General features: G+C 41.9%; 1 protein-coding gene across 3 annotated transcripts in view; it reads right to left on the bottom strand.

Moving 5' to 3' along the window:
- GIT1 (GIT ArfGAP 1) overlaps positions 1 to 13,435 on the bottom strand; it is a 95,034-nt gene that overhangs the window by 44,908 nt on the left and 36,691 nt on the right. For all 3 annotated transcript variants that reach the window (XM_075263759.1, XM_075263761.1, XM_075263760.1), the window contains exons 2-4: positions 8,882 to 9,015; positions 4,339 to 4,451; positions 3,665 to 3,770 (exon numbers count right to left, since the gene is read on the bottom strand). In XM_075263759.1, coding sequence (XP_075119860.1) covers positions 3,665 to 3,770; positions 4,339 to 4,451; positions 8,882 to 9,015 — 353 coding nt within the window. The remainder of the gene's footprint in view (positions 1 to 3,664; positions 3,771 to 4,338; positions 4,452 to 8,881; positions 9,016 to 13,435) is intronic.

The raw sequence follows: 13,435 nt of genomic DNA, 5'->3' as shown, positions 1-13,435 counted from the left end.
CAGAATGAAAACTGTCAGAAGTCCATATAAACCAATTGGTAAAGGGCCGACGCTCATGCGTCAATGCAACTTTGCACTATGAGAAAGTGCTTCTATGTTTCTACGCTGCTCTTCGCTCATAGGAGCAAACCTGGGCAGCTAACCAATGAGGGAGAGGCCTACGCGCAAGCGTACTGCTGCCTCTACTATCTATCCTTCTCAATAGTAGCCAAAGGGCCGTGGCCAATAGGCGAAGCGCCGATGCGCATGCGCATTTGAGCGCAATCACGCCGGCAAAATGTACAGACACTTCATTGGCAGTCATGGAGAGGCATTAGCCAATGTAAAGGGTGCCGACGCGCATGCGTACCAAAGCGCATCGGCATCCACCTACCACTGGTCATAAGGGGACACTGGCCAATCCAAAAGATGCCGATGCGCATGCGCACTGAAGCGCATCGGCATCCACACATTACTGAACTTACGAGAGTGCGGCATATAGTGGCATATATGTTATACAAAAAAACCAAACTGGATGATAAATAATATCAAATTAATTAAGTGGGATTACTCAATGTTGTTAATCCTTTATGCTTAGATGTTATTAAGAGGAGCAGTTTTCACATGAGAGAACAGCAGATTGATAATAATAATGACACTCTTGAATTCTTAGATGTGTTGGTCAAAAAAACAGGTAATAATATCTTCACGGAAGTTTATAGAAAACCAACAGCAACCAATGCATTATTGCACTATAAAAGCTTTCATGCACAATCTGTAAAAAATTCCATTCCTTATGGCAAATTTATCCGCCTGAAAAGGATCAATAGCGAGGCTCAAGTTTTTGAAAAACAAGCTGAATTATTAAAAAAACACCTTAAATCGAGGGGTTATCCTGAACATGCTATTGAAAAAGCATATATTAAATCAAAGAGTTTGGATAGAAAAAAACTTTTAAAAGGTCCAAATAAACATGATAGAATTCAGAACAGATTCACATTTACCTTTAAATATAGCCCTATGGAAAAACACATTAGATCAGCCATTTATCGTAATTGGAGCATAATTCAAACTGATACTACTCTTGCATCCAGGGCGGAAATAAAACCCCTGATTAGTTTTAGGCGTTGCAGAACCATAAAAGATACGTTAGTGTCCAGCCGTTTGACGCCCCAAAAAGATCCCAGTTGGCTGGATAAATTTTGTCCTAAAGGAAATTTTTCATGCGGACATTGTAAATATTGTTGTTATAATTCAAAAAGAACTTTATTACCATTAGGAAAAATCCAACATACGGTAAATCAATTTCTGAATTGCAAAACAAAATTTGTAGTTTATGTAATTTATTGTCCATGTGGATATTTTTACATTGGCAAAACCATTAGACCACTTTATGTTAGATTTCGGGAACATTTTAAATCTATTTACACCAAAAAAGGTTCTCCACGTTTAATACAACATATTCATGATATACACAATGGTGATGCAAGTTGTATGAGATTTGCCGGAATCGAGAAAGTAAATTTACCCCCTCAAGGAGGAGATCATAACAAATTATTGCTTCAATGCGAAGCGAAATGGATCTTACGGACCGATGCAACAGGTCCTCTAGGGTTAAACGATAGATTGGACATGGGAATTTTTTTATGAGTATTTTTGTAGTTATAAGATATCGCTACAACATTTGGTTGTCGTTCTTCTATCTCAAATATATATAATTCTTCTACAAATTCCCTGTTCAGTGTCATTATAATATTGTTCTTTTATCAATCTGCTGTTCTCTCATGTGAAAACTGCTCCTCTTAATAACATCTAAGCATAAAGGATTAACAACATTGAGTAATCCCACTTAATTTGATATTATTTATCATCCAGTTTGGGTTTTTTGTATAACATATATGCCGCTATATGCCGCACTCTCGTAAGTTCAGTAATGTGTGGATGCCGATGCGCTTCAGTGCGCATGCGCATCGGCATCTTTTGGATTGGCCAGTGTCCCCTTATGACCAGTGGTAGGTGGATGCCGATGCGCTTTGGTACGCATGCGCGTCGGCACCCTTTACATTGGCTAATGCCTCTCCATGGCTGCCAATGAAGTGTCTGTACATTTTGCCGGCGTGATTGCGCTCAAATGCGCATGCGCATCGGCGCTTCGCCTATTGGCCACGGCCCTTTGGCTACTATTGAGAAGGATAGATAGTAGAGGCAGCAGTACGCTTGCGCGTAGGCCTCTCCCTCATTGGTTAGCTGCCCAGGTTTGCTCCTATGAGCGAAGAGCAGCGTAGAAACATAGAAGCACTTTCTCATAGTGCAAAGTTGCATTGACGCATGAGCGTCGGCCCTTTACCAATTGGTTTATATGGGCTTCTGACAGTTTTCATTCTGGTCCTCTCTCTCAATGAGAATACTGGCATTCCTATTGGTTAGAATTTGAAGCCATTTCAGGAGTTTCTCCTCTATGCTTGATTGTTCCCACAGTACTTAAACCTGCTTTCTTGTCCACTTGTGATTGCATTCTATGGCTTGAGAAAGCGCACATAGCTGCGCGAAACGGCTGTTGCCTTTTGCCTTTGCATGCTGTTCTTCCCTCCCTGCACTTATTGCTTTTAGATATGTATTGCCTCAAATAAAGAAGTTTTTTACAAAGACGAGCCTCGATGTGGGTGAGTGCCCTTCCAATTTTTCTACTATTTTGTTATTGCCACAGTGCTCTATTTCTGGTTGTTGAGCACCCCCACGGCTCTCAATACAAAAGGTTTTATTCCTCATATATACCTCCAGCTTACCAGGACTCACATCCGTATATTTAGCAGTGCCATCCTGTTTACTCTCCTTTTCCAGTTTACTATATATACATAATGAGAACCTGTGGTCTGGAGACAAAGAGGAACTGGGATTTTCATGCATCAGGATGCAAATTCTGTGAATCATATCCACACGCAACATTTGTGTGACCTACAAGTCTTGTGACTGCTGAACAGTAGGGCACGGAGACCAAGGCGGGCACATGCCAGTACCTAGTCACTTATTGCAGTTGACCAGATTTCTGATTCCTCTTCTGCCCCCACACACAGCTTTCCGTTGCTCCTTTCACTCACTGTGTAGGCTCAGATGAAAAGGGCTAATAACAGCAGTGGCCCCTGTGCCATGGGTTCTTTGGCTTCGATCTTTGAGAGTGGAATTCGATGCTGATTTTGGAGGCAGAATCCAATTCAAAATCAGTGTGAAATTCCACTGTGTGCACATACCTTTATGGCACACGTCCACACATACATGTCATAACTCCTCCTGCAGATTAAAAATTCCAATATCTGCTAAGGAGAGCGTCAGATAGGAATGGGGCCACCAGAATCGGGGCCTAAACCTCAAGAGCTTAAGGACATGCTGCTGGTGCTAGGGGCTTCAAACCTGGTGATCGGTTCCCTTTAAATCAGGACGTTACAGTGAACCTATCACATAATGTAATAGGGGGATAATATCAACATGAACAGGAGGTTTAAGGGGAAATATTGGCTAAAAGTGATATCAAAGAGAGAAATAATAGTTATCAGAAGGCTATTAGATGACAATTAGAATATACTGTCTAATAGAGAAGAAAGAAAGTGATATGAAGAGATCTGACCCGAAAAGAGGAAAGTATTCAGTATACGACTCTCCTACTGAAGATCAGAACTTACGGCAGTACCTTGCTAAGATCTTTGGCAGTCACTCCATCGTCATCACGACATGGTAACTTGTGCACAAACGCGAGCATCTGATACTTGGCACGAATAAACTCCGACTTTGTTGGACTGCAAGGAGTGAATAGAGATAGTCAATCACAATTGTTTTCTCTAAGGCTACATTCACACATTCAACAATGTCCATGTTCAATATGCATTAACGTTCAATAATAACCTCCTGGTTCACGTGCTCTGGCCACGTCTTCCAGTGATTGGCCTCAGTGGTTACGAAGGGCCTGAATGTCACTACCTGTGACATCACCGGTCCTCTTCCTGAGGCTGATTGGCCAATAAGCGGCTTCAACCAAACACCAGAAGAGGCCTGGGAGAGCAGAAGAACCAGGAGGCGCAGGGCGACACCAGACCAATGGGGACAAGAAATTATGCTTTTTTTTTTTTTACATTTTTTTCACTGCCTCCAACTGATTTAAAAAAAATTGTCCATTTTTGCCCGGACAACCTCTTTGATAGAGTAGTGGTCTCACATGCACACAACTGTGCCATTCACATAGCAGAATCAATGACCTCCAGTGTTCACTGGGAATCTCAAATGTTGGACCCCAGCGATCAGACATTTATTACCTAACCTGTTCAGTGTATGGAAAGTTTATTGCAATTCCTTTGTATTAATACTCACTGTAGCTTGTCTTGAGGGTTGGCTTTGCGTCGACCACTTTGAACCTGTGCAGGATCCAACAGAGAATGTTCCCAAATGGAATTTGCTCCATTGCTAGCCAACGTGTGCACCATCTACAATGGTTAAAAAAGGATATGAAAAGGATATTATACCTGCAGGCTTAAAGTATTGCATGAATTATTACATGTACAGATTGAAGTACTCTTATGTAAAGCAATGAATGAAAGCTACAATAGTCTACATGGACATTTTCAATACATTTGCTTTATTGATCCAATATGACCAAAATAAATAAAAAGTCTGAATTAAAAACTATACTATTGTTTTTGCGAATATAGCTCTTATGCTTATGTGTATGTCTCTATGATTACAGACTACAATAGTAACTATGTGTAGTCATGAATTAATCTGTTTTTTTGGGGGGTTTATTGCTGTGCATAATATAGTCCGGGGCAACTGGAGTAGGAATGATTGTCTGGGCAGAGGGGAGTTAACCTGGCTATCAGATACAAGTGACTGGCTAGCTAATATTCCTTGACTCATCCTATCTCCATGTATAGGAAAGGATCAGGCATCACCAAATCCAACAGACTGATCCTTCCCTCCTCCATCAAGAGGGCCCATACACAGCGATGGTCAGCTGATTCCTCTGAAATTGGCAGGGGTCAGGTCACAATATTCTAAAGTGTATGGACAACACTTTAGGTGTTGCGTGAGGATACAGGTCACTGCACTTGTGTTTGGTGCTCAAGTAGGGTTCCACCCCATAAAAATAATATGAAAGACAACTTGGCACCCCAGGGGTTGAGATGCGAATAAGTTAGAATTATTGGATCCCGCAATCCATGTAACATCCATCAGATGGATTGCAGTTGTATATGGAAGATCCATTGGTGTATGGCCGTGGAAACACTGGTGGTGAGAGAACCTAGTTTAGAGGTTGTCAGGAATTTGAAAAAAATTGTTGCACAGATAGGTGATAGTGGAAAGGGACAAAATAAGCATTGCTCATCACTTACATCATCTGCTACTCCAGTTCACCTCACCAAATTTTGTTTATGGGGATGAAGCGCTGATGTCACAGATAACACGTGACCGCTGTAGCCAATCACTGGACACCACACCACCAGGGGTCAGCAGCTGATGTGTTGTCAATGTGATGTCAGAGCTGCAGTCCTATAAAGACCAATGGGGTGGAATGGAGGGGTAGACAATGTAACAATGCTTATTTTGTTGTTTTGCTGTATCCTAATTTATACTCATTTTAAACGACCCCTAATATGCGGTCTATATAGATTAGAATAATGTGAACTGAACCTTTCACTCACAGCGGGATCAGCTGACCGTCTAACGCAGGGGTCCTCAAACTGCGGCCCGCCAAGCACTTCTGTCTGGCCCCGCCGACAACACCGGCAGGCGTGCATTTATAATGAAGCTCCTGGGGAGCTCGGGCCAGGCCATGGAGCGCACTTCACTTTACCTATTGGAGGGCACCGCTCCCGATGTCTGTGCAACCTGCTCTGCCTCCGGCCCACTGTTTAAAAAGTTTGAGGACCCCTGGTCTAACGTGTATGGTGGACTCTTGGACGACCCCCTATAAAGGCAAGATGATCTGCAGCTTTATGACTGATCATCCTATAGTTTACAGACAGAAGGCAGATCCATCTGATGTATCCAGACAGACCCTATAATACAAAACCCCTGTGAAGTTTCCAGACTCCCATGTCTCACTTCAGGTAAGAGAAGACATAAAGCTCTGGCTGGTAATGATCATGAACCCTGCGCCAGAAATCTGCACCACAAGAGAAGGAAACGTCAGGCTCGCCCTATCCTACGTACATTCACTAGGACAATTTCAGATGGCTCTGATCATCTGCTTATGCTTTTTGTCTACCTGACACGTTTGCATTCAATGCACAGCACACACCCTGACATACGGATACATGAAGTTTTTCTTGGACTGCAGATCTATATATAAACACACACCCATAATGTGCTTTATATATGTCTGTCCCCCAGAAGAGGCCATACTAACATCTGGTGTTCTGCTTCTCCCTCTCAGCTACACCGTTTTACAGCTTTGCATTTCAAGAACTACCAAAAGTATTTACTAATAATGGAAATATACAAAATCTAGAAACCACGAGTATAGCAGAAAAAGCAACAACTCCATCTCATTAGAAATAAGGGAATGTTCACACATATGGATGTTGTGCAATTAAAACTGCACCTGCAAAACAGCATGTGGTTCTAGCTGGATTTGGTACGGTTTTGTGATTTTTATAAACAAAGTAAATTAAAGGTTTCATTCTATAAAGCCAAATGGCATCATAAAATAGTAGGAAAACCCATGCATGTTTCTCGAATGCAGTTTTAACCACACCTAAGGCTATGTTCACATCTGCGGCTTCTGGTCTGAAAATCTATCACTAAGCCCATATGCACACAAAGACGTGAGAAGACGGCACACATGGCACATGAATGCTACCAAAAAAAACACTCTTGTCTTTCTCTAAGCCAATTTGAGGGCAGTCATCCTGGATGTCACCCCTTATAATGCACCAATCTGAAGATATTCTAAAGGTGTCCATACAACCTACAATAGTTCAGAATGAGGACAGCTATTCCTCATGATCACCCATACATATGCATGCTCAGCTCAGTAGAATTTCGAGTTAAGATGCCAATATCAGGCAAAAGCTTTACATCATCATCCCTGGAATACCATAATACCATCTGCAACAAAAAAAAAACTACTTGCATTCGTAGCCTTAGTTGAAAACATATTATGGCCATATCAATGGCTGCCTCTGACTGCTATAACAGGCACTTTACAATAGTCATCACTGTTGACACGCATGCACCACCACTGCTTCATTCACTTCTATGGGACTGACTGCGTGGTGTACTTGGCTATCTCCGTCAGGCTCATAGACGTGAACTGAGCAGTGGTCACACACGTGCACTTCAATTCATACAGGGAGCACACAGTGGTCAGACATATGTTAGGGGATGTGTGGCGTGTGTAGGTTTATGTCATCTGAATGCAACGGTATTTATCCCTTGCAAATGAGTGTCGCCATTGCCAAGAAACCCTTTATGAAACAGCGACGTAGATCCAAAAGAACCTGCGCATATGCATATATATCTGACTATTACACATTGTGCTCTCATATATCTCACTATTACATATAATGCACTTCTATATCTCACTATTATACATTGCCTGGTGAATTGGCTGCCAATTCTCTACACATTTTCCTCTGCTTCTACTCAAGCCAGAAAAATTCCCTCCAAAAAACAAAAACACATATATATGTATGTAAAAAACACAACCTATGCAAGTTTTAGCCTGTCTTTATAGCGAAGAAACTCAGATCCAGAAGTGACTGAAAGGTTTCCTATCCTCTATGAGGAGAACAGAGTCACCACTGTCTGCTTGTATAGTGAGAGCCATGGCCTGCACGCTCGGAAAGCTGGGACTCTGTGCCAATGGACAGAATGAGTAATGTTTTTAGCTACAATAGGAAATTGTGTATTGTGTGAGGAATGGTCAGAACATGATCTGTAGGCTCTGCACCCTGCATAATAAAATGTGACCATTAACAATGCCCGATCACTTAGACGTCACATCTGACTTTCTTTTAGTTACATCTGTTGAGACAGACTTATAAAGGAATGTCACATATACTGTGTTTTGCAGCAACCGCTTAGTCAAAAAATATGCTATCCAAGGACTCCAAGTCTGAAATTGTCACCCGCGATATGATAAAGCAAGTAACTAGCAGGGACTCTCTGCTCCGGCTCATGGTGGGGAATCTATGATATTCATATTCCATTATAGTTAGCACTGCACAATACAATAGGAGGAGATTGCACTATATGTGCCCCCATGTGATGCCAACTACAAGCAGACTACTCTCCCATAGCAGCACTGCTTGGATTGCTTTATAATATAAAATTGGTTGTGGTATGACGTGATGTCATTTCTCAAGGATTCTTATGCAATATGGATGTACAATATGTCCTATGGAATATTATGTGGCAATGGCTCCAATTTTTGCTATTGGAAATAGCAAAGTAAGGAGCCATATTGGTAAAGTAAGGCTAAGTTCACATCTATGTCGGAGTCTCTTTTGGAAATTCCGTCGCAGAATCCACCGAAAATCATCAGAGAAAAAAAAAGTCCTGCACATTGGGGTCCATCGGGCTCCACGTATAACCACTAATTTAGCAGTCCACCACTCCACTGCTCGGTTCTCCTGAAGGGCCATCAGCCATGTCGAGCAAACAGCACCAAATATATACCTCTAATAATAAAATATCTTCCCAATATTCTAAAACAATGGCCTCTCACATCAATGAAGGCACATAGGGTGGGAGATCTTTGTACATACACATATGACACATCGGGAGATCAATTTGTCTGGATTTTCCCTGAATTTTTCATGGAAAAGAAAAATGGGCATTTTTTACGGTGCTTCAGTAACATTACTAGTTCTTTCATTGCACTAGATTCTAGTCTTGACATTTCGAGGCTGACCTGTAGGAGTGACGATGGCCATGCACTATGTCGAAGATGCTTGACAATTGAGATGTGTCTTCCAAGACTGCGGTGCACACTACAGCATTCATCACAGATCAGCACTCCCCGGTTTATCGAGGCCCATCCTGGATCTGTAGGAAAGAAGAAAACATAATATAAGTAAATTATTATATACACAAAAAAGCAGATTATACAACATACCACAGATGATGGTGAATCGTCGAGCCAGACCCCCACTGATCTGCAAATGATCCCCTATCCTGTGGACTGGGAATAACTTGATTTTATACGAAGACCCCTTTAAGTTCTATTCATCATAATTTTACTGTGGTGGCCAGCTAGCTGACTTTTCAACAACCATCTGAGAAACATATCTATGAATACATAAAAGTACGTGTCCCAGCAGATGTTTTAGATGTATGTTCACCTTTCAATACGGCGGCTACACCTACAAAGCTTGGACATAATGTCATGCCATGTTCTTAGAGCTGGATTGGTTAGAGAAGACTTCCACCACACTAGGACCACATAGTACAACTGCTGAGGACACCAGTACCATAAAAGTAGTGGTACGTCTACACAGAATTATGAGGAGTGCCTGCAGCAACCCGAAAGCTACTGCATTAGTGAGAAATACTTATGTACTCCATAGTCCTGTACGCCTTCCGACATAACAGCTCACAATGTATATCTGGTAGCAAGGTGCAGAATTACAAATGGGTAACCTCGGTGTAGGCAGTCACGCCAGTTGACAAGCTTGGAGCATCTAGATTTCGGTAAAATTTCATGACATACTAGATATGAGGGTGTGGATCCTCAGAAAAGGGGGCATGACAAATGTGCCAAAATAGTGATGAAAAATTCTGACTCAAAGTTAAACTAAAAGGTGGTATAAATGTAGCCTAGACAGTGTAAAGATATGTCAAATCTATCATTCTGCACCAGCCACTGTGATAAATCTGGCGTAGTTTCAGACTGTCTATTAATAAATCTGGGCCACAGCATGTCCATTATTGCTGCATCTTAAGCCCTGGATTTCACGCAAAAACAGCCAATTTCAGCTGTTTCTTTGCCGCAAGCAGGTCTGCTGTGCTATGTCCACTACAGACTTCAGGCTGTAAACTTGCGGCATTTGGTCTTAGCTGTCCAGTCCAAAAATTGGACACCACAGATGCAAGTTATTTATACAACCCAATAAAATCTAATATATCCGCACATCAAAGATATACACTTGGTAGGGAACAGAACTGCTGGATGATACCAACGCCCCGACACCGACAGATGTAACATTTGTATTGCAGGAGACTGAACCTTTGGGCGCCAGACAGAATGTGCCAGGAGGAAGAATATAAGAGATAGCCATCAGAGAGCAAACCAACAATTACACACGCCGCTGTATTAATAAAATGGGCCATCACTTTTGTTTGTTCCTGAACTAAACACATCAGAGCCACAGCAATCCAAGCGGGAAGCACATTAATATCTGAGCCGCCAACACAGCCCCTCCTAAACTACAGCAAAAAATGACCTGATGGCTTGTGCAGAGAATGTCATCAAATGAACAATATGGAGGATTTGCAGATGTTTCCAGGGATATCAGTAGTCAAGAAAGAGGCGGATGATACTGATGGAAGCTAATAGGAATATCTGAACCGCAACCTCATTGCTCGCTGGAGATTTATTTTATGCCTTAAAGGCATACTCCCATCTTGGAATGTTATAGGGCTAAGATCATGCTGATCGGTGGGGTCTAGTCGCTAGGACCCCCAGAAAATATAAGAATGGAAGTTCTCTAGCATTGCAGCACTGTGCAGGGAACTATGGTACAGACCCATTTAAGAGAATGAGGCTACATTGTAGTTCCTTGAACAGCGAGGAGACTGCCAGAAGTGTCTCAGTGCAGGAGAAATCCGTAAAGGAGATTCTTCAATGACGTCAGTGTGATGTTGTTATAAGTATGTTCTGTATGTTCTGTTCTGCTTACTTATTCTGCTTTGTCTGCCTAGCAACAGTGAGGTAGTAATGGAGGAGGAGCTGAGCTTAGGGGGAGGAGTTGTTAGACAGGGAGCCATGATGGAGCATGGAATAAAGTGTTCTGATCCACAAGAGTAACCATCTCATAGTGGACTTATTCCAGAAGACCTGCATCCTCACTACAACACTACAGTCAGATGCCCAAGGATCAGTAAGGCCGGGTTCACATCTGCACTGGGTGCCTGTCTAGCACAGATCTGTCTAAAGTCGCAGGACAAGAAAGTCCCGCAAGCTTGATTTTTTCATCCAGGTAAAAAGATCGGACAGACAACAGTCCTCATTATAGTCAAAGGGGTCCCTTCGTCGGTGTCCACTATTTTTATAGTCATTCTTCTGGTTCTTCTACTTGCTGCAGATGAGAGCCAAGCGTAATAAAGGTGCTTTGATATTATTTTTGCCAGCAGTGAGCCCTGATCAATATATTCACATATTGCTTCTTAAGTTGCACTAAGGACCTCACTACAGTGCACCAGTCATAATCTTAATCTTCTGACCAAAGCATCAAATTATATATATATATATATGGCCTTCTTGTACACAACCATGTGCATTAACATGTATTATCACGGGTGAGTGTATGGGCCATGAGCCTGAAGCAAAACCAAAATATTTGGTCTGACCTTTGCCTTTTATCAATTTTTCCAGGTACACTTGCAGACAATTTTTGAAGGAACTCGGCAGGGAGATTGTTCCCACCATCCTGGAGAACTAAGCACAGATCTTCTGTAGATGTAGGCTTGCCCAATCCTTCAGTCTCTTCATGTCATCCTAGACAGACTGGATGATGGTGAGATCAGGGCTCTGTGGGGGCCATATCATCACTTCCAGAAGTGCTTGAAACTCTCGAAGACACACATATTTTAATATATATATATATATATATATATATATATATATATATATATATATATACACACACACACACACTTAGCGCATTTAAGGTATGCAAAAAAACAGGCAAGCGGATGGTCAACCCATTCACATAGACATCAATGTCCGTAAAAAAAAAAAAAGGATTTTTTTTTAAACATTGATCTGCGAGTAAACTAATGGCAATACATTCACGTCGGTCTTTTTACATCTGTTAAATATATCTGCTAATCGGATGTTTTACAATGTGATATGAATGGAGCCTTACGTTACTACTTTATTCCACACCTGTCTAAAACATTTGCACAGTACTGTACATAGCAGATGTTAAGTCCCAATAAAAGCACTGCACAGAATTTGGACATGAAGGAAGGATTACTCGCCCATACTGGACCACATCCAAGAAGATCCTCATGAATGAAGGCCCATTTAGGTAGTAAACTAAGTCACGAACATATGTTTTCCTTACTCTGCAATCTCCGGCTATGTATTAACAAGTTGTTGGTGAAACAAGACACACAGTACATAAAGCGACCTTCAGGAGTCGTGCGGCCTTCTGAGAATCTAGCTGTGTAAGCTTCTCTTGCATGACAAGTCATGCATTCACTACAGGTACACAAACTTGCTTCAGGTCAAGAAAACGCATGAAGTAGTCTTCAGCTGCTGCTCGTATAAATGCAGGCCGGCTATACAGTGACACATTCACATATAATGGAGTCATTTCGTGGTAACCCCGGGGTGACCTGCCCTTCCCACCTACTTAATCAAGTCCCAGCAAGAGCGAGAGATGAAAACTCCTACTAGAGATAATGGAGGCTTTATACAAGAGCTCGTCTTATCTCAATCTGCTCGAGTGATCTCAGCCAGTCCACTACGTCTTCAGAAATCATTGAGAGACGCTAGTTCCCTCAAACTTCACGAGACCAGCAAACGTCACAAAGGGGCCACGTGACTGCCATTTTTAGAACCATTTTTTTGGAATACATGGGCAATTTAAGGCTGAGTTCACACTGAGTTTTTTTGCAAGGATTCTGGAGAGGAAAAATTCCACTTCGGGAATTAGTAAATGGTTTTTTGAAGCTATTTTTTACATGAGGCGTTTTTTGAGGCATTTTTAGGTTTTGGGTTTTTTTTCCTCCAGCACAGTGTACAGACCTTGAAAAAAAACCACTAGCGTTTTTTTCCACCTCACATTGACTCCCGGTGGAAGAAAGGTCATGTCACGGAAACAAAAAAGCTAGCAGATTACATAGGACTCTATTCTGAGGTGGTTTTTGGAGGTGGATTTTGACGCAGATTCCACGTCAAGATCCTGACCAAAAAATTCCATGTGAACTCAGCCTAGGGGTGCATTCACATGGAGATAAATGGCGCTGAATTTGCTGTGGAATCCGCATCAGATTCAGCGCTGAAACAAAAGCCTCAAAGGAACCCATTGAAGTCAATAGGAGTCTTTTTTTTCAGCACTGAATCTGGCACTAATTCCACACCAAATTCAGCGCCATTTTCCTCCGTGTGAATGAACCCTAAGGAGATCGGTCAGGTCAATTTGACATAATTTCTCACAGGTCCTTATGAACCAGGTTTTAGTGTCCCAAGTCACCCTGTTATAAAAGCCATCTGTGCCCAAAATAAAAAACCTTTATA

Source organism: Leptodactylus fuscus, chromosome 2, assembly GCF_031893055.1.
Source record: "Leptodactylus fuscus isolate aLepFus1 chromosome 2, aLepFus1.hap2, whole genome shotgun sequence".
NCBI classification, from domain to species: Eukaryota; Metazoa; Chordata; class Amphibia; order Anura; family Leptodactylidae; genus Leptodactylus; species Leptodactylus fuscus.
The sequence above is the reverse complement of the archived record's forward strand: the minus strand, read 5'-3'. Positions and strand labels throughout refer to the sequence as shown.